This window comes from Apodemus sylvaticus, chromosome 23 (genome assembly GCF_947179515.1).
Source record: "Apodemus sylvaticus chromosome 23, mApoSyl1.1, whole genome shotgun sequence".
Taxonomy (NCBI): domain Eukaryota; kingdom Metazoa; phylum Chordata; class Mammalia; order Rodentia; family Muridae; genus Apodemus; species Apodemus sylvaticus.
The window spans coordinates 45,250,590-45,273,135 of record NC_067494.1 but is presented as its reverse complement, the minus strand read 5'-3'; the positions used below and the strand labels follow the sequence as shown (position 1 = coordinate 45,273,135).

General features: G+C 46.5%; 1 protein-coding gene across 1 annotated transcript in view; it reads left to right on the top strand.

The window, feature by feature from the left end:
• Nucleotides 1-22,546, top strand: part of Pde10a (phosphodiesterase 10A) — a 199,306-nt gene that overhangs the window by 104,964 nt on the left and 71,796 nt on the right. Inside the window, exon 2 of the mRNA XM_052169735.1 lies at nucleotides 5,581-5,709. Within this exon, the coding sequence (XP_052025695.1) occupies nucleotides 5,581-5,709 (129 nt within the window). The remainder of the gene's footprint in view (nucleotides 1-5,580; nucleotides 5,710-22,546) is intronic.

Genomic DNA, 22,546 nt, shown 5'->3' with positions numbered 1-22,546 from the left:
AACACGGGTATGGGAACTTTGTGCAGAAACAAACGAGAGAAAGGAAAGGCCTGTGAAGGCTGAGGCAGGAACAGAGAGGCTGTGGAGATGTTCCTCTGTGGTGCTTGCTTGCAGGATGTGGATTCCGGGGCCGTGTCTGGGTTCTCACAGAGCTGGGCGGTTTCCAGCAGGCACAGCCGCGCCTCGACGTTGCCCTCTGCTAACACACAAGGCAAGCGCTGCTCATTGATGCCTTCACTGAGCAGGGAAGTCTGAATGCTGTGGCCTCTAGAACAACCCCTGAACTTGGAGTCACTCGATGACCCACCGGAACCAGCATATGGCTGTGCTCAGGATGAACTGGTTCTCAGAGCTGCGCTTGCAATCTCTGAGAGTTGACAGTCAGGGAGCAGAGGGGAGGTGTGTGTCCCTGAGGTCCAGGGGACACATGCAGGCTCATGCTGCTTCGAGTCACTGAAGGCCATTCTCAGTGTCTCCATCACTAACTTCAGACATGCGTAGAGGAGGATCAGCAGAGCACATTGGAGAGTCAGTACTCGGGTTTTTAAAACTGGGGCTGTGGCCATAATACGTATCATATGGATAAAATATGCCTATATACTCCCTTAACTTCAGACTTCTAGAGAGAAAACTGGTGACACAGACCAGGCTGTTTCCCAGTGACCTTGCCTTTACCTATCTGTGGATTGTACAGACACTCACAACCCCATCCCCACACACCAACCAAGGTCTTCCTAGTGAGCAGCCATTGTGTGAAGGGACGTTTAGGTTGTGACTCTTCAAAACATTTGCTCTATGGAGACGATGACAGGCCAGTGACCAGGTACTGCACCCAGAGAGATTTTAGTCTTAGTTTGAAAAGGTGATGTTTAGCGAGTGGTCACTCAGTACATGGGGGATTTCAGCCGACAGTAAGAGCACAGTGTAGCTCGAGGAGGATACAGGGAAGTCTGTGCCGAGGGTGTGGTTAGAGAGGGCTCCACAGTCAAGTTGCTTCTGGTCTAAACGCCTCACTTAGGCAGATGGAGTCAGGCAGTGGGGCAAAGGCTTGGTATCTTGGAGCAGAAAGGTGAGAAAACCACAAGGAAGTGGGGCTGGTGTACTGACCACTCCTCGTCCTCAAGCTAGATCAGGGTGGGTCTTAGGAGGTCTAGGCTGACCCTTCCTTCCTACTCCCTAACCAGATCCTGAGGCTTTAAGAGGCAAGCATTTCGGTCTGTAATCTGTGTCAAGTGTTGCTCCAAAGTAGAGGTGGCGCTGGCCAGGAGGAATCTGAAAACTCGTGGTCTCAGAGAAAAGAAAGCACAAAGAAACGGGGTTGATAGGGTGCTGGTCGGTGTCCCTGTTCTAACCCTGGTTATTGTCTCTGTGGTCAAGAGAACCCCTAGATCTGAGTACCCAACACCTCTGTGTTTCTACCCTTTTACACACAGGACTGTGACTTGTGTGGCATGACTATGTGCTGTGGACCAGACACACAATTCTCAGAGGCCTAATTGAGCTGGTCAGTGGATGTAGCCCAGTGCCTGCTTATGCAAAATATCCCTGCATACCAGCTATGCTGGAAGCACTCACTTGTGAATAACCAATAATAGTTAGCTCTTTCATTGTTTATCCGGGCAAGCAGGCTCAGTGGCTAGAGTATGGATGCCAGGAAAAGAAAGACCCAGGAAGGAAGAGGTAGTTGGATTTTGGAATTGTCAGGACAGATGAATCTGACTTTTATGTGTGTGTGACAGACTTCGTGTTAAGGCACTAGCATTTCTTTAAGAACTCATTTATCATGTAATATTTATTAAGGGCAAATACTTCTGCTGTGTATTTTGGAGCTGCCTTTTTGATACCACTAAGAATTTATACATAAATTCGCCTATGCACCCAGTTCTTGATTTGTCAGACAGCGGAAGTTTTTTTCAGGCTATGAGAAGTCCTCCGACTGCAAACCAGTTGAGGAAGAATGAACCACCTGGCCTAGGGAGAGTGTTGAAGCTTTGGATTGTGTCCCAAGGTGTCTGTCTGTCTGTCTGGGGAGTCCCAAATTGTTGATTCTATTCTTAATCGTTGCACTCAAACGTGGAAGACCTGAGACCAAATTTGAGACCCCCTAACTACGTGGCACAGACACTAAGCTGAATGAGGGGCAAGAACCAAGCCCTCTCCATGCTGCTGAACAACTCTTTGAGCCTGTCCACACCATTGCTTAGCCTGTCTCACCTCTCACACTTCAGGGTGTCCTTCAGGGCTTGGGCTGTGGCAGGAAGTAGTAGTAGCGTTGTTGAGTCTGCCTTATCCGTGGGCAATCATGCCTTTAAGAAAGGGAGAATGGTTTCTATTACATTCTGTTCACACGTGGCTTGGACACTGAGGGAGTTGTAACACAGGCACAGAGAAAGGCCCATTGACTATGTATACCCTAGAATTAGAAGCCAGGCTTGGGCCCTCTATAGCCTGTGGACCTGGTACCTAATTTGTGATGGAGGAATCATGGTTGTGGGGAAGAGCTGAGTGAGAGGGGTGTGTGGGTCTGTCATGCAGTGTTGTGGGTCCCAAGTATGGCAGAAGCTGAAGGGCAGGCTGGACATCTACTGTGTGCGTCTGGCCCTCCACAGTCACCAGAGCCTTCTGTATAGGGGCAGCACGGAGTTAGGACTGAGAAAGCAGCACTTTTCCTAGAATGCAACTGTTGAGTGTCTTCTAATCCAAACTTACATTAACACCGTCCTCAGGAGTCTCCAGTTGGTTCCACTCAGACATGGCTTGTCCTCTGTACAAATGAGAAGTTGTCATGAAGAAACATTTTAAGCTGTGTCTGATCTGAATCTCAGTTTGCATCCAGTTGACGTCTTAACTGAGAGATGGCTGTTCCAGCGGGAGTGCTCGTCACCCTGATGGGGGATGCATCCTAAAGGGCAAACCTCCTGTCTCTCAGCACTCACAGTGATCCACACGCTGCTGTGGGAATGTAGGGCAAGTGGACCACACATGGTACGGGGCTCATTCCGGAATCGGAAATTGTTCTGACATTTTTGTCACATCACATCGTCCGCTTCCAGTAAACACAGGCACGGCTCATGATTTTATCCACCATGCTGTAAGATTCTGTGGGTTTTGACAAGTGTATGGTATTGTATATTTACCACCAAATATCACAGAATAATGTCTTGACCCCACAAGACCTACTGTGCTTCACACAGTCAGCCTCCAGCCATTCTCCTTGGACTTAGACAATTACCAGTCTTTCCAATCACCCTGCTGGACTTTCCCCCAGTGTCTTATAACTGCAGCTACTTAATGCATAGCCCTCAGAGTGACTTATTTCCCTAGACTCGCCATCTTTCTCTGGCTTCTCATTGCGTCCTCCTCTCAGGAGCTAACAGTTAAGTAGACGTGCACCGTTTGTCTTCACTTGCTAGAAGACAGCTCTAGGAAGCTTCCAGGATTAGCAGATTATGGAAGAAAGCCTTTCATGAAGTATTCACATGCAGGTCTTCAAGTGGACATGGGTTTCCATGTGGGTTGGGCTAACACTACGTCTAATGAGGGATGATATTATTGGGTCATACAGGACAACTTCATTTAAGTGATAACAAGCTAACAACCTATCTCCCCAAATAGCATCCCAGTTGGACGCTGACCAGCAGTGAGCAGGAACTGGTGCTCTGTCTCCACACCCACAATTACTGCTCCCCAGGTTTTGGACATTAGCCATTGTAATAAGTATGTAGTTGAGTCTTGTTTTCATGTTACCTTCAGTTCGCTAATGACCAATTAGTACCTTTTCTGTGTTTATTTGTGATATCCACATCTTCTTTGTTAAGCTCTTCAGCCTTGGGTCCATTTTTAAAAGCTGGCTGTTTGCTTGCCTATGGTTGACTTTTAAGAGTGTATTTTTGGGTGCAGGCCCTTTATGTAATATACAACTTGCAAACAGATTGTAGCTTATAACAGTGACGAATAATAAGGACCCTCCTCCCTAGAGGTAAGACTTCATATATAGCCTGGCTCTCTGGGAAATAGGAAAGAGGTGGTCCCAGGGAAGGGGAGCTGAGAGGTAAAAATCTCTTCAGAAAAAGAAATGAGGAGGTGGCTCCTTTAGGGTCCCAGGATATGCCTCTCTGAGGCGGTAGGGGAGTATTCAAATACCAGAGACTGAAAATGCTGGGAGACTCCTGATTCCAGGAGACTCTAGATAATCCAGTGTGGATATCGTAGAGAGCAGATGACAAGAACACAGACGTCAAGGGCTGTGGAAAGTTAGGGCGAGGACCGTGAGGTGTGTCATTGTAGCCGTGGAAGAGAGTCTCGAGGAATTAACTTTTGTGGGCATAGGAAGAAGAGTACCACCTTTATTTACATCATCTGTTTTCTACCTGCCACCTTCGCTCCAGTGTCCAATTCTTTCACTACCTAGTGATGTGTCTTGCCTTGTCAGGTGAGCACCAGTCAAGGGGCCTCTTGCCTTTAGCATCCTGCAGGAAATATCAAATCAGATTCTGTACCACAGGTACCCTTTGCCCTGTGAGGGATAGGACAGGTCTCCCTCCCTTCTCTCAGAGATGTTGTGTGCATATTATGTTGCTTGCTGTAGATGGTTTAAGGACTGAAGTCACTGAAAGAAGCCATCTGCCTTTTTGGCTAGCCAATTCAGCCATAGGGTCTTGACTACTGCGTGTTAGGTGATCGGCAGACTTCATTAACACATGTGGATGCTCTGCTCCGTATGTGGAAATGTGTGGCCTACTCTCTGTAAGGACAAAATCAGGCTCAGTCTGTGTCCAAGGCAAGGTTCTCCTGGTGCAGTCATCCGGCCATCCCCAGGGCCAGACATTCATTCTGTCTCAGTGACTATAGGACACTGAGAGCAGTTTTCATACTCTACATGTGTTTGGGATTCTTTTAATTTCAAATATTTGGTATGAGAACATGTAAGATTACTCTGTCTTATGCGCAGCCCACGGGTTTCAAGGGGGGTGGAAACTTTAGGTAAACTGTTGGCTTCTAAGAGCGATGGGGAAAATGACGAGGGCATCCTGAGCTGAAATGGAGACTAACACCCTGAACGGTGTGAATCATGGGTGAACACTGAACGGACTAACATAGTCATCCATCCCTCAGACACCCCTCCGCGGTGCAATGCCAGGTTGACCATTGATGCAGTAAGTGTTTTGTGCAGCAAGAGGTGCAATAGAGTAGGCGTGGCCTGGCGCATGCCCCCAGCATTGCCAGTTGGGGAACAGCTCTCGGGTGTGATTTACCAACTACCATCTGAAACTGCCAGAGTTCCCACTTCACACCCTTTAGCTTCGCTCCGCTAAGGTAGAATGCTGCCTGTGAATGTAGGCGGTTCCGGTGTCGGTGTCGTAGCATCCGGTAGACTCGCCGCCCGGCACCCTGCGTGCTTCCAAAGCTTTGCCCTTCGTGCCAAGCAGCAACCCTGTTCCCAGTGAGCATCACTGCCTCCGCCAGCTCTCTGCAGCGGAGGGAAGTGGCTGAGTCTTAGCAGGGTGTGTCTTGGCGCTACATGCTTCCTGCCTGGAGGTGCCACATAGGTGAATATCATTCTCTCCCGTTCTCTTGCAGGTTTGACTGATGAGAAGGTGAAGGCCTATCTTTCTCTCCATCCCCAGGTATTAGATGAGTTTGTTTCTGAGAGTGTTAGCGCGGAGACTGTGGAAAAGTGGCTGAAGAGAAAAAACAACAAAGCGGAAGGTAAGCTGTCGCTCACCTGTGCTGTGTGAGCGCAGACTTCAGAGCGAGTATTCCTAGCTCACGAGGAGAGCGCTTTCCACCTTTTACAAAACCAAACGCGAAATAGAGGTGTGTTAGCATTTTATTCGTCAGTCTTAGTTTTTCCTTAGAGATAACATTGTTATAAAGAATTAAATAGACATAAGAGAAGCATCTTTAATTTTTTTTTTTAAAAAAGATCTGGCCAATAATGGTTGAGAATTTATTTAGTACTTACTAGGTATTGGTCCCCTAAGAGCCTAAGAGTCACTACAGGGTGGTATCTGTGGCCATGAACTCTATCAGGGGAAAGGCTCATTTGGTTTCCAGTTCCTGGTTTGATAGCTCTGTAACTTTTGCCCTCTGGCAAAGGCGTCAGATGGCAGTGGCAGGGATATGTGTCAAGAGTGAAGAGCTCACTTCAACAGCGGGGAAGAGAGAGACGGAGGCAGGAGGACTGGGTTTTACATGGGCTCCAGGTGTGCTTCAATGGCTACAAGGCCTCGACAGGCCCTTCTACCTAATGGGCCACACAGCACACCCCAGACAACAGCTTTGCTGGCCAAGAGAGTACTATCTGTATGCAGATGGTGCCAACAAATTAGTGCCGATGAAAGGAACGCAGTTTGTGTTCACATCTTACACATCGGACGGTTTACACGAGGCAGTCCGAAGCCACTGTGTAGACTGCAGTTTGTAGACTGCAGGAGGAACCCAGCTTATCTTTGGGAGGAACCCTTCCTTCCTTCCTTCATGGTCAGAGAGCCTCCACGTGTAAGACAAGGCTAGCCCCCCTTTTCGATGCAATGCAATGTAGAGAGGCAGCTGAGACCGGAGAACTATTTTAAATCTTAGATTCCTTGATGAATCTCCAACACTCCAGTAAAGAGCCTCCCCCAGTGGTCACGCAGGCAACCCTGTGGGTCACACGTGAAAGACAGGCTTGCTGGGAGGAAAGTTTCAGTAGAAGGAGGCTGAGAAAGACTAAAATCCCTTAAGGGGATATATGAAACTGTCAAAGAACCAAAAATAAAATGTTTGGGTCCGGGCTTCCTTTATGTGGTCCTCTCTTATTCTCTGAAATATATTTATCTTTTCAATTAAGTAGTTACCTTTACAGTTCACATAATAGAAAACAGGGCTTTCATCTGTGCCGGACAAGGGCAGTACCAGGAAGCGCATCTCCAGCTTTATTTTTTTTTAAAAAAAATGTTTTTATTTTGTTTAAAACACAGATTGCTTAAGAATCAGATACATTCATGAAAATAGAAATATAGACTCAAAAAGATACATGAGGTCAAATACGTTTCCCCTCAAGCTGGGTAAACATGAGTGTGTTTTCTTTGAATATTATGACATAGTTTTCCTTTGTTTCTAAATGGATATATTTGGCTATCTGACCAAACTGGGCCTCTCGTTTTTATGCATATCATTTTCATAGACATAGTTAATTTCTACTTGAGAAACTTTTATCTTAGCCTCAGAATAGTAGTTCTGCAGGTGTATTTTCTTAGTGTGATAAGCAGTCTAATCTCTCTGATATACAGAAATGATTGCTTTGCTCTCAGTCTTTATTATTTCTGAACATATTATCATAAAAAACAAGTATTTGGAAACAAGGGCTTTCTCACTGACCTGTGAAGCAGTGTTTAAAGTAACCATAGTGATTTGTAAAGTATCTATGAGTGTGTGCATGCGTGTGCGTAGTTTGAGAGAAAGAAAAGAAGCAACAAATTGGCGATCAGCATTTTCTTCTCCAAATGCCCCTATGCTGGGTGATTAGGAGTGAAGGCTGACCAGCACGTTCCATCACTGTCAATCTCAGAGACTGGGAAACATTTTGAGATGTTTGACACTTGAGAAGCGAGGCTGAGCTTTGAAGGCACAACCTAGCTAATGGAGGGGTCACCACAAAGATGGCTCAGCCTTGCTCAAGTGCCTGGCACACAGCAAGCAGGACGGTTTCAGTCCAGATCTCCAGCATCAATGTAAGGACCTGGCAGAGAGATCTACAGCTCACTGGCCACTTGCCTGACCAAATCAGGATGTGCCACATTTAGTGAGAGACCCTGCCTCAGAAACCCAAGGAGGGAGAGGAAACAATGCCAAACTTGTATCTCTACACAAATGTACACACATACACACATGTACACACATGTACACATACATTTATATACACATACACATATGCATACTCACACACATGCACACACATGCATACACATGCATACTCACACACATGTACACATACTCACCTACACATATATTCACATTCACACACACATATGCATACACACTCACAATACACTCACACATGCACATGAACACTCACACACACATACACATGTACACAGTCACACATACACTCACACACATATGCATATACACATACATGCACCCTCACATGTATACACACATGTACACATATACACTCATACAAACACAGGATGCGCATTTCAATTTATTATGTAATAAGGGATAACATAATGTAAAAACATACTTAGAGAGCATGTTTTAGAGTTTCTATTGCTATGATAGAACATTTTGACCATAAGCAACTTGGGAAGGAGAGAGTTTATTTCAACTTCTCCCTCTCAGGACACCCTCTGTAGCCAGGGGAAGTCAGGGCAGGAGCTGATGCAGAGGCCATGGAGGAGTGCTGCTTACTGGTTTGCTCAGTAATCTTTCTTATAGCACCCAGGGCTGCCATTACAGGGATGGCACCACTCACAATGGGCTGGACACTCTCGCGTCGTCCATCACTAATTAAGCATCAGGTACCACAGTCCTGCTTTTAGCCTGATCTCCTGGAAGAATTTTCCCAACTGAGGGTTCCTCTTCCCAAATGAATCTAGCTTGTGTCAAGCTTACATAAAACTAGCCAGCATAGAGTAGAAAATTGAGTTTAGTTCTTACACATGATAGTTTTTTTAAAATCAGCTTTAGTGTTGCTATGTAAGCTAACACCACACACTTTTTATAAGGGCTCGAGAGCTAGCTCAGTGGTTAACAGCAAGTGCTGTTCATATAGAACCGAGCTCAGTCCCCAGCACCCATGTGGGACCTTTGAAACCATCTGCTCCAGCTCCAGGGCATCTGTCTGGCGTCCCTGGCTGCCTAGGGCACCTGCACGCTTGTGCACACAAAGACATGCACACACATATGGTATCAGTTACTTTTCTGTTGCTGGGGAAAAAAACCCATCATAAACAACAAAACAGTGTACAGAAGGAAGTGCCTATCGAACTGGTAGTTCCAGAGATGTGCAGAGTTCATCAAGGCTCGTGGGAGGGCAAATGCGGGAAGCTGGATGGTCATTGGCCCGATTCTTCTTGTGAGCCTGTGGTCACTTGTCACATTCACTGGTGCTGGGCAGATCTTTCCCAAGCTTCCAAAAGGGAGAGAGTTGTACCAGAAGTGTTGACTATCACTTGTACCAACTGTGTGGGACAGGATACCAGATGTGTCTCAACTTTCTCTCTTCCCCTTCCCCTTCCCCTTCCCCCTCCCTTCCTCCCTCCCCTTCCCTCTCCCTTTCCCCCTCCCCTTCTCTCTCCCCCTCCTTCTCCCCTCCCCCTCCCTCTCCCCTCCCTCTCCCTCTTCTCCCTCTTCCTCTCTCTCTTCCCTTCTTCCCTTTCACCCCCTCTCTGTATACATGTTATGCGTAATATTTGCACTGACCTCTCACACTTAATTTGAAACTCCACAACTGGGGCCTTTGACTCAGCAGGGCCGACTTGTGCATATTTTCAGTCCCCCAAGGCGGCCTGTGCTGTTACGCAGGAAATGGTGTTGTTGAGCTCGGCCGTGGTCTCCAGAGCGTGTCAAGGGGTCACTGGTCGAACAAACAGGGCAAAGTCGTGACGCACTGTTTTCCTTTCGGACGTCTGATGGTAAGACTAGCCTGTCCCTGCAGTTTGTATCCAGGGGATTGTGGTGGGAGAAGGAAGGAGAAAGGAGTTTCCGGGATGGGGGTGACCGCCCGCCTGACTGTTCAGATTAGGGCTTGAGCGGTGTGTGCTCTTAATGTTTTCAATCCAGTTATATTGCTTTCTTACCATTTCCAGTTCACGCTCTTACATTTTAGGCACAGCCGAGCGGCATCTGCATGTGTGTGCACAAATATTCTGTATATGTGTATATGTATGTGTATATGTCTGCTGAGTGTATATGTGTGTGTGTGTCTGTGTGTGTGTGTGTGCATGTTATGCACTGGACATGTGTTCACATGTGTGCAGAGGTCAATAAACCTCTGGTATTGCTTGTCAGGACTCATCCACCTTGTTCTCCCAGACAGGGTCCCAGCCTCTATCTCCACAGCACTAGATACAAGTCTAAGCAGCCACCTAACTTTTTCACGGGGGCTGGAGTCACTCCTGCTAGAGGACACAAGGCTTTGGGAGCAGTCTCCCCAGCCCCGAACACTGTCTTCTGAAGCTGACCTCCAATCCAAGTTCCCAGTGGTCCCCTTTCAAGGTGATCTTCGAAGCTGGAGTTTTACATTTACTTTCTTTATAAGCTGTGGCGCCCGCGGGGAAAGCCAGCTGAGGGCTCTTTCTAAGCCAAGGATAACTCCCAAGGAGTGTCCCCACTGTGCGGTCAAACATCCGTAGATGCATTTGGGAAGAAACCAAGTCTTGGAGAGAATTGTGTTTCACACTGAATCCCACTAAACATTACAGGATATTCATTGGTATGTGAGCTACGGGTGGCAGTCTTGATCAGTGCCCTTTGGGATGCAGAGATTTCTGTAGCAGTTAGCACTGAACACCTGTGTCCACGCACAGCACAAACAGGAGGCTATGCGTACGCCCGTCCTACGAATTCCTTTCAAGAATCTCCAAGATGGAACCTAATTCCATACTACAAACACTGTCCTGTGTCTTATGGGTAAGAAGGGCAGAACATTACCCGGACTGTCAGCAATGTCTTATGTCCTTTGGGTACCAGTGTGGGCAGTGTTAGAAAGGGCGCTGAGGCGGCACTCAGTGTGACCACGCTTGATGTCCTTGAGGTTGTGGTGATTATTAATAAGTCCCCAAGTTCTGACGTCACAGTAATATTCGAAGGAAGGTTATTTAGTACCAGAGGTTGGCGAATCAACCTAAATATCTTAAAGACTGTTGGTAGAGTGCTGTCTTTTGTGGCCTGCGGTTTTGTGTGGTGTGTTCTAGAATAGATGTTACCGTTGCTTTTTTATTTTTTAAAAAAACGCTTAATTACTATTTTTAAGTGGCTAATAGTGATAGTCTTATTGCCATAAACTGCTTTAAATTTTAAAAATTGACATGGTTTTTACTTTAATACAAGAGCATAGTTAGTGAATATTCTCCCTTTTGACATTGATTCCAGAGATGGGATTTATTATTATCCAATGAAATCCTTAGACATTTCGTACCTAGAATAAAGACTTAAATCGTGCCACCCCAACCTACTATTCGATAACCCGAGATTCAGATTTAGCTATATTTAAACTGGTTAATATCAAACAGATGGCTGCTATGCTGGTGTCTAGTGTGATGACACCACAGACTAATGAGGTGTGAGTTTCTTTGCCAGAACACAGCTTGGCGAGGTTGTAGCACTAACGAGCGATGCACACGTTGTGAATAAGAAAACGAGCCACGCCTGGGATGATTCTCATGGAACATGATTTCGTTCTTTCTTTGAAATTAGAACGAGTTTTAAATTTTTCTCTGATTATTTTACCTCAGCCATGGCAATTACACTAACAACGTAAGTCTTGGAAACCACGTACTCCTTTGCTTTTGGCACTGGGCGTTGTGTGTCAAATGCTTTGATGTGAGTTATATAAATAACCACGAGCCTACCGACTGGAGGCTAGAAAAGGAGACAAACTCCACGGTAATTGATACTTTGCCTTAGTTCCATTCATCGTGTGTCTCTGTTACCCCGATGGCACACCTCTAAGTGTGCAGCTTGATAGAGAGGTGTCTTGTGATTCTGCATTAGACCTCAGGGTGAAAGTCTGCTAACGTGAAGAATTAAGCTTTATTGTTATAATATTGAGAATGCTTGGGAAACTTAGTCAAGCATGCTCCTTTGCTGTGGGCTAGACTGACTTTCGAAGCTATTTCTGTAGTGGGTGGTGGATCTGAGTTATGCATTCAAAGCCATTGCATTTTCTGAGCAAAAGCCATATCTCTGGGAGATTCAAATGAACTTTATGAACTATTAGAATCTAGAAAAGACTTGTCTTCATTCAGGTTTTTTTTATATACATTTTTTTCTTTTCTGGTTACACATATAGTAAAAGATGCTATTTAAATGTTAATTGATGTACTTCTTTTTAGCATTTAGAATTTTTGTATCACCTATGATAGATTTTTAAACATAAAAACCTGTGAAGAATAGTGGTATAATAATAATAATAATAATAATATAATAATTTCTCATTGCTTTCAAGTCTAACTTTTCTGAAAGTTTAGTAGTAGAAACGTGCACCTGAGAGGCGAGGATCTTGGTTATGTTCTTCTATTGTTGTAAAACCAAAACAAAACCAAAACCAAAAACAAGCAAACAAACTAACAAACAAACAAACAAACAAAAATCCCATCATGACCAAAGAGAGTAACTGGGGAGGAAAGGGTTTATTTCACCTCACAACTCTCAGGTCCCAGTTAGTCAGTCACAGGGATGTCAGGTCACGATCAGAGCAGGAACCCAGAGAAGTCAAAGCCATAGATGAGTGCTGCTTACCGGCTTGCTCCCTCTCGCTTGCTCAGCCTGCTTTCTTACACCACGCAGGACCTCCTGTCTAGGGAAGGCTCCACCCACAGGCAGCCTGGCTTTTCCCCATCAGCCATCAATAAAGAAAATGCCCCCTACTCTTGTTCACAGGCCAGTCTGGTGGAAACCTTTTCTCAGTTAAAATACCCTCTTCCCAAATGACTCTAACTGGTGTCAAGTTGACAGAAGCACTAACTGTGATAGCTAATTGTACCTGGCGTGTGACCCAGTGTGACATACTTTCCTAGCTAATCATTCAGTCACCAGTTCACGGGTATTTATTGATTACCTGTGGTGAGGGCACACCTGGAGAAATGAGAACAAGGAACTTGATTTTCTCCAGAAGCTCAGTGGTTGCAGAGAAATCATCACGTGCTCAGAACAAACGGTAACATTGTTTCAGCATTGCTGATTGTGCATATTAGAAAGGTCTAGCATAATGTCTGGCAGAGAAGGGTTTAACAAAACATTTAAAACCCAGTGCTGGCCTTCAGCCAGTTAAACCTGGCTTCTGTGTTAAGAACGGCTGTCTGCCTGTGTCCTTGGCTCTTTGCAATGCAGCAGGAACAGTATTTCTTGTGTTGTCGCCAACAGGGAACTTGTATTTCTTTGTGGTAGATGTTTGAGACTGTCAGAGCGCAGAGATAGAGGCATGGCTCAGGCATCTTTTGGTGGTGAAGACAGCACTTCCAGTGTTATCAGTGACTGGGTCCATGTCCCTTAGACCCACTGTCCCAGTGCCTAGTGCCCTGGTTCTGGGCTCTATAGAACTTCTTGTGTTTGTTGGGTTTGAGGCCAGTGCTAGGCACCAGGGCACCTGACACCAACCTAGGAGCTCTGAGAAACGGGGAAAGCAGGGGGCAGGACTTCTGGGCTCGATTTCTGAGAGCCTGGGAGGAGAGGGGAGGGGAGGAGCAGATTTAGGAAGGAGAGCCGTGGCAGGAGGAAGTGGACCAGACAGGCAAGGTAGCCTGCACAAAGGTTCAGCTCTGATGGAAGCTGGGGTGAAGTAAGACGCAAGTGTGGCAGGTTCTTCTTGGTCACTCTGCAGTGGCAGTTTGGATGTGCTGCCCTCTGACATGTCCAGCTTGAAAACCTTTGTTGGTTTGTAATTGGTGTGGGGTGGGGGTGGGGGTCACATGGTGGCAACCTTTCTGTTTGTAATTGGTGTGGGGTTGGGGGGGGGGTCACATGGTGCATTTGTTCTTCTATTCAGCATGATCCCCGCTCTCCGTGTTTTTCTTTGATTTTCTTCCCTTGTTTCGAAAGCAGCCATCCAAGCTGTGAATTTCAGTTTTAGGAAGGGCAGAGAGGAAAGGGCAGTGTGTACCTAGTTGCCTCTGGCGAAATCAGCTCTTGTCCAGGAAGGGAGGGTTGCCAAGAAGATAAAATGTAGTCCCCAGAAGGCCTTATGAAGTGTGATCTGTGTGGGAGGGGTAGCTATGAGAAAACTTCAAAGCAGACACGGCCTTTTTGGGACATCACAGGAGGAGGCTGGAGAGATGGGCAGGCACTGCCAAGGCTGGACCTTTGAGGACACTTAACCAAAGTCCTCATATACTTTTGAAGATTTGATAATGTGAGTGTTGTTTGATTGATTGATTGATTGTTTATCGAGTGAACTATTATGACATGTCCTATCTTCTGTAGTAGGAAGGAGCCAATCAAGTTTCAGTGTTCTGGCTCCCCAGATCACCCCACATGACCTGTTTCACAGGTGCAGTGGCTATGGGAACTGAGGACTTGTCCCAGGCTCAAAGTAATGGGCTCAACTTGGAAATCAAAGCAAGACTTTCCATGTATTTGTAGCCCTGCCCCGAAATGTAAAGGCCTGACATTTGGTCACAGGTTGTCCTAAAGACACTATGGTTTCAGTGTTTTCAAGTACAATCAATGGATACTCCGTTTGGCTTCAGCACGTTTTAAAGCCCAAGTATAAAATGCTAAAATTATTTGGTGAAAAGTACAATTTGGGCTGGAGAGATGGCTCAGTGGTTAAGGGCACTGACTACTCTTCCAGAGGCCCTGAGTTCAATTCCCAGCAAACACAGGGTGGCTCACAACCACCTGTAATGGGATCTAATGCCCTCTCTCTTCTGGTATGCTGGAAGAGAGCAACAGTGTACTCATATTCATAAAATTAAAAAATTAAAAAATAACTTTAAAAAATACAATTTGAGCAAGCCATGTACCAAGAAGAAAGGGTCTACACTCACCTCTGAGGAGGGACATCAGGGCAGGTGACTGAGCAGAGGACAGGAGAGGTGGCTGGCCTCACACTTCCCAGGCAGTCAAGAGTGACAAAGGCTGCAGATGATATTAACACAGAGAAACAGTGCCTGATGAAAAATGGCTGTTGCCCCGGGATATTTGAGATGCATTTTAGGCTAAAGTTTTACATCAAACATAGTCAAAGGTCCCCGCAGTGATTTGAAGGAAGGCTCATATGCTCATGTGTCTGCATAGTCTCCAGCTGATGAACTGTTTGGGAAGGATTAGGAGGCGTGGCCTTGCTGGGGTAGGCGTGTCTGTGTTGGAGGAAGTGTATGGCTGGGGATCAGCTTCGAAGTTTCAAAAGCCAATACCAGAAGTTTCAAAAGCCAATACCAGGTCTACCGCCTGCCTGCCTGCCTGCCTGCCTGCCTGCTTCTGTCTGTCTCTCTGTCTGTCTCTCTGTCTCTGTCTCTCTGTCTCTCTGTCTCTCTGTCTCTCTGCCCGCGCCCTGCCTCCTTCCCTCCCTTCCTGCTGGCTGTGGATCAGAATGTAAAGCCCTCAGCTACGTCTCCAGCACCATGCTTGTCTGCCTTCATCATTATGATTATAATGGAACGACTAAACCTTGTAACCTGCAGGCAAACCCCTCAACCAAACGCTTTCTTTGATAAACAAGAGTTAAATAAGAGTTGCCTTGACCACGGCGGCTCTTCAGGGCAACAGAAGAGTAGGTGAGACCTTTAGGTAGGATTTCAGCAGGTATCACTTTCTGTGTCTATAAAATAGTTCTGCTTGGCCAGACTAGGATTCTTTGGAAGATAGAGGACACAGCGATGCTTTTGCTTTATCTTGGAAGTTGAAAGTGTTCAGATCACGTGGACAGTAGGAGGCTCTGAGAACCTGGTGATAAGCTGCACTTCAAACTGTCTTTTGGCCTTCTGTTTTTATCTGTTTTTATTACTTGAAGCAGGCCCAGCTAACAAAGAAAAGGAGTTTATTTAGCTTATCGTGTTAGAGATAAAAGGGTGTAGCACTGGTCCGATGATGTCACAGCTACAGGAGGGCATACCTGTTGTCCGTAGAGATGACATTTTGAAAAGGGATCCCCGAGAGGCTGGGCTCCCATATCTCTTCTCAAGGTCTCTCCAAATGACTCCTCACTGGGTCCCACTGTTACACAGAGGACCAAGGCCTTCCAACCAGAGCCCCCTCCTACTGGAAGAAGCACAAGGGAGTTATTTGAAGAGCGCTGTGTACCTGCTCTCAGACAGAGGGACCTGATAGCGCTACCTTCCACGCAGATGCAGAACCCAGGAGATGCAACGGTTATCACTTGAAACAGACTTTTGAAATGAAAGATGGCTTAGTGCCCCTGCGGCTTAGATGGAGATGCGGGTGGGAAAGCAAACAAGTCTCTGAGTTTCTTCCCAAGTATGTGATGCTCCTAACGTAGACTCCCAGGGCCTCTCAGGCTGGTTTAACATGGGACATCTGGTACAGAATTAGGCGAGTGTTCTAGAAAGTCACCCTAGTGGGCCGTTTGGATCCATCTCTCCTTGAGCATAGCTGAACACCCTAGGATGTTTAGAAAGCACTTCAGGGCTTGAAACTGCCAACCACTGGGGGCGCTGTTAGCCCTTCCCCAACTCTTCTTAGTCCTAGGGTACATTTCACATGGACACATGAGGTAATTGGAAACCCATGACAGGCAGAGATCTTAGGTGAGCTAATGGGAACCCTGAGCAATGCCCCATGCTCTCTGTAGCAGCAGGGCGATGATATCTGAGCTTAGGGGTACAGGCAGCAGGTGGGGCCTGCCTGGCCTTGGGTGAGGTGAAGGAGGCAGGGGGACAGCCATCTTCCTACTTCAGCTTCCCTTTCCTCCCCTACAGCAGCTTCTCCTCCCTCTCCAGCTTCTCGGAGGTTTCTCAGCCGAGGTTTTGAGATGAGGTAGACAACCTGCCATTTGTTTGTGTGTGTGCCTGAGAGGTTACCCCAGAGGTGTGGGGAGTCGTGATTTCTACTTATTTCTGATTTCAAACTGTGGGGTTGTTTTTTTAATCTTAGTTGAATGATAGCTATTGTTTTTCTCATTCCATTTTCTTTTCATTCCTTTGAAAGGTTTCTCTGTTGCCTTCTATAAGTACACTTAAAAATGCCTTTGGTGTGGAAAAGCAGGCTTCCTCACCCACACAGTTGCAGGCATCTGTCTGAGGCAGAACCATAGGTGATGCTTGACCCCACAGGACCTGCACACTGACCTGATAACACAGTGTGGCCAGGGGTCTGTGGCTTCCTCCTCAGGGCTAGGACAGTGTGAGGTCTGAACTTTGCATACCACGCAGTGAGTGCCTCACTGAGGTTGATGATCTTCCTCACGTCCCGTGCGTCAGATGGCAGGCTGCCTCTTCTAGTTTGTTCTGAAGCAAAATCCTTCTCAATTGAAAAATGGTCTGTGCCCTTTCACATTCACACGTCCCAGTTCTATGACAACCTGTGGAAACCAGCTGCAGGCTGCCAGCCCCTCCCTGTTGATGTTTGTCAATGCCCTTTTCTTTGCAGTGAAGGTTTTCCCTCACGAGACAGCGGATTGGTTGTATCTCTTAACGTTGCACCTTTTTGTTCTCAGAGCCGTGGCACCGCTCTGACCATTCAGGGCTCCCAGCTACGCTGTGTCGTTGGGACAGGAAGAGTTCTTCCCTGATCCCAGTGGACTCTCACACGCTCTCACAAAGGTGTAGTCTCCTGTAACATCCTGTGCGGGCTTTGAGCCAGACAGCTTAAGAGGGAGCCCAGCTCCCTAACTCTTACCTCAGCAGCCTTCTGAGCCAGCTCCCACATTTCTGACAAGGCAATGGAATCTCTCTATAGACTAATTCAGGGCCAGCCTCTGACTCAGGTAACCATGAACAACAGCCAGATGTGTTAAGAATACCTGGCTATTAACTTTCCCGGTGTACAGTGCTGTGGATTTTAACACAGCTGTGTTCACGTTACCACCAGATTCAGGACACAGCACACCTGTGACACTACTGTCTCCCCCCCCCCCTCCTAGTCACACCCCTGCACATCTAATTCTGCACTAACCAAAACGGCTCTCTATCGCTGCGGTTTGGGTTTTCATTTTTTCTTTCTTTCTAGTTCCGTATATATCAAGTAATGTTTAACTACTTCCCATCAATCTTGGGTCTATTGGAACCTGGGCTGTGAGATCCTCCTCAGCCCCGGTGTGTGTAGGGTGTGTTGCTGAGCTGTCTTTGGTTGGGTATGACCCCCTTGGCATTGTCAAGCCTCAGCTAAAGCATAGTTGGATCATTTCCAGTGTCTTGAAGTCAAAGCTAACAGGATGGCTCACCAGATGAAAGTGCTTTGGCCTGCACACCTGTTGATCTGAGTCTCATCTTTGCAGCCTGTAGTAAAGGGGGATCATTGTCATCCAAAGTTGTCCTCAAGCATCCACGCTTCAGCCGTGCTGCATGTGTGCCTGCATCCCCAGATATGTGTCACACACAGTAATAGAATAATAATAATAGTAATAATAATAATAATAATAATAATAACTTTTAAAAATATATATTATGGAATGGTAGAGGAAGACACCTGACATTTTATTCTGGGCTCCACACTACACACACACACACACACACACACACACCACATACCATATAGTCACCACACATACACAGGACACATATATTTCCATGTGTCTGCACATATGCATGCACATACACACATATACCACACCACATACCATATATACACAGGACACACATATTTCCATGTATCTGCATATATGCATGCGCATATATATGTATATGTATACACACACACACACACATACACACACACACACCACACCACATACTCACCACATATACACAGGATACACATATTTCCGTGTATCTGCACAAACATACCACATACCACATTTATACCACATATACACAGGACACATGTGTGCCCATTTATCTGCACATATGCACACACACATACAGATTATGCATTACACACACACACAAATGAGAGTAACATCAATGCTACTTTAAGTGCTTCCTAGAAGGAGTGCTTCCTTGTGATGGGAGGCTACTGGCCCATTCACTTGTTGAAGAAGCTTGTGTTTTTACCTGACATGGACTTGATCTGAAGGATTGATTGTAAAATGCCCAGATGTAAACACCACCTGTTCCATGCTTCTGCTCCCTACAGTTTCTCACACACTTAGTTCTGGGATGATTCCCGAATCGTTTGGTGGCACCATCCATTTACTTAGCCTTGAACTTAGTGTTTGACATGGGGACACACTCACTTGAGGAACAGAGATGGAGGGAGTGAATGGCTGATTTGGAAACACTGCATTTGTCTCCACTGACACTAATTTGGTTTGTGGTTAGATGATTTAAGGTGGTATATTTTAGCACAGTGGGCAGGGAAGGTGATGGGGTAGGATGGGGGGAGAGGATAGGGTGGGCATAGGCAGGAGAGGATGAGGCAGGAATAGGAGGAGGGGATAGGTAGGGACAGGGTGAGGGGACAGTGTGGTCCCAAGGGGAGGGGATGGGCACAGGGAAAGGGGGACAGAGTAGGCTGAGAGAGGAGACAAAGCAGGCACAGGGGAGGGGGTAGGCGGACCCAGGGAGAGAGGCTGAACCTAGTTCCCTGCATTGATGCAGAGTCCAGCACAAAGAAGCCTTTGGCTTTCCCGTTCCCGGAGACTGGGGAAAGCGCCAGAGCAGGGTGTGAGAAGCAGCCATCCCCTCTGAGCCAGCGCCTCAGCTGCATCCACTGCAGGCTATGCAGGCAGCATCACTGCCCTGTGAGGAATGAGGGCATGGCGTCCATCCTGACTGGGGCCTTCCCTCTAGGGTCAACAGCCAGGCTCCCGCAGGCAGTTGAACTTGAGCGGGGTTAGGGTTCTTCCGAGTGGTGGGCAAGGAACAGTGTTGCAAGTAGAGCCGGGGTCCTTCCGACACTGCCCTGACAGTCCTCTCTGCACTCCACCTGATGCCAGGCGCTACCTTCTTGCTTCTTTCTAGAAAGAGAAACAGTTGGTTACAGTTTGTGAATTAGGCTGTAACTACGTTGTAACTAACATGTCCTGCCTGTTTTCTGTCAGCTGCAGGAACTCTGGTGAGTCACTACTTCAAAGCTTTAACTTCTTAACAGGACTCCATTGGCAGCACTCTGGGGTAGGCATCCCATGTTTTGAAAACTTGCTCAGCCAGAAAGGCCCAAGGGCCACGCGGCTGTGGCAGAGTTACAGTTCTGTGGTCTCATGTTAGTTACCTTATAATTACTGTGTAATTAGTGATACTTAATGTATGTTACCAAAAAAAATAAATAAATATATCTACCCCAGACTAGATGTAGTATTGTTTGTATAATTGGATTTCCTAATACTGTTATTTGTCATTCCCCATTGCTTTATTATTTTTTTTTAAAGTAAGTGTATTTGGAAATAAAGTCAGATTGAAAACTAAAAAAAAAGAGTAGACTGGTTAGGACAGGGAGCACTGGGACATGATGTCCAGGTGGGTGTCTGGGTCTCCTGAGGTTTGACACGACTCAGCTCAGCACCTTGGCTGTCAGGACATGGAGATGTTGTTGCATGTTGGAGCTGAACTGTATCTCTCCGAGCCCCACCCTGGACTGGTCCATTGGAAGTCCAAGCTGAGGAGGAAGCAGATGCCAGGGGCTTTGCCAGAGAATTGACATCTGCTGGATGAAGGAGGGATTAGGAAGGGAACAAACACGGAAGTAACAGCGGACTGGGGCTAAGAGCTTAGCTAAGAGGAGTGCTCCAGGGTCCAGATTCCTAGGAGTCCTGAAGGCCACCCAGCCTTGCCCGTGAATTGACAGTGGCTGGGTTTTCACAGTGAGCACCAGGCTGTCATCTGCCAGTGCCTCCTAGGCATAGGTGTGGCTATGAGTATGGTAGCATTGTCCCCTTCACTTCATTTCGCAAGTGCTGGCAGAGGTACTTGGGTTCCGGAAAAGCAGAGTTCCCAGCAACAACGTTTAAAATTGAATTATAAGACATCTGCTCTCTCTCTCCTGGTTCCTTCCTCCTGCCCCTCCCCACCCCCAGACCCCCTCTGGAGCCCACAGCCTTCTGCTTAGTAATGGTCACATACCTGTGCATAAGCTGGTAAACAGCAACTGTAGTGTGTGTATTGTTGCTTGGTGCTTAAGTTCTCAGGCAAGGACAGATTCTGGTGTACTACCATCCACCAAACAACAAACGACAGATTCCTGTGCACCATCATACAATCCTGTGCACCATCATACAACAAAATTCTCCCAGAGGCTTTTTATATAGTTGAACTAAAATGAGACATCGTCATTGTCATAGACTAAGGCACAAATAATCAGGCTGAGGAGGTGGCCCTGCAGCTGACATAACCTTTGGGGTCATTCTTCGGGAACTGTCCCCCTTGCATTTTTGAGACCTCGTTTCTCAGATGCTTAAGATGGCCCCACTCTCCCGGGTCCATCAACCTCGGTCCGATAAGGACTGCCCTTTGTTTTACCCAGCTTGTTAATTAACATATACATTAACTGTGCATGTTTATAGGGTGTCATTTACTTATATACCCGTAGGCACCACAGAGCGATCAACCCCCAAAGACTGCAAAATAACTGGCTGCGCCTCTAAGACATAGCATTTGGTTCAAGTTGCAGACATTACCTGTTCAACCTTCTTGCCGGATCCTGAGAACTTGGAATCTGACAAATGGACCCACTGATGACAAATTTAATTAGGCAGAGACTGGTGAGCAGAGAAAACTCTTACTGGCTCAGCTGACGAGAGTTCCAGCTCCTGGAGTTAGTTCATATCGTGGTCCTTTCCCGATCTCAAACTGCCTTGTGTGTAGTGCAAGAGGCACAGATCTAGTTTGGCTCTCCTGTGGGCAGACACCCACCTTTTTCCCACGTTTCCGGTGGGCGTGGCGTTAGGCGCTCACATCCGGGTCTGTTCTTCCATTCCGGTGACTGCCTTTTTATGCTGGGGTTACACTGTATTTTGTAACTGTAGCCCCACAGCATTGTTTGAAACTAGACATCAGGGCTGGAGAGATGGCTCAGCGGTTGAGAGCACTGACTGCTCTTCCGAAGAAGGTCCCGAGTTCAAATCCCAGCAACCACATGGTGGCTCACAACCATCTGTGATGAAATCTGATGCCCTCTCCTGGGGTATCTGAAGACAGCTACAGTGTACTTATATATAATAAATAAATCTTTTTTAAAAAAGAAAGAAACTAGACATTAAACACCTCCAGCACAGCCCTTTCTGCTCATGATCTTGTGTCTTGATGTCACAAATGAGTCTGTCCCTGGAAAGACGGCAGTGTTGGTTTCTTTTGCTGGCTCTATGCAGTCTTTTGGCACAGTCAGCAGAGCAGTGCTCTGTCTGGCTACTAAGTATACCTCTCTAGACAGTCATTGCAGTTTCTAAAAAGGTACTATATTAAATATTCATTATACCCAAAGAGATAAGCATTTGAATGACTAATAAAAGTTGCTTAATACTGTTCGTTAGTGGGAGACCCAATGGAATAGGATTGTATAGCTCGAAGCAAGTGTGGTCAAGCGACCTTGCCGGTTTGCTTGCTATTCTTCCATAGTATAAGAAAATTCCAGGGCTGGAGAGATGGCTCTGCGGTTAAGAGCACTGACTGCTCTTCCAGAGGTCCTGAGTTCAAATCCCAGCAACCACATGGTGGCTCACAACCATCTGTAGTGGGATCTGATGCCCTCTTCTGTAGTGTTTGAAGATAGCAACAGTGTACTTACATATAATAAATAAATTAAATCTTTCTTTAAAAAAAGAATGTTCCAGTTTAATGTGATTTGTTTT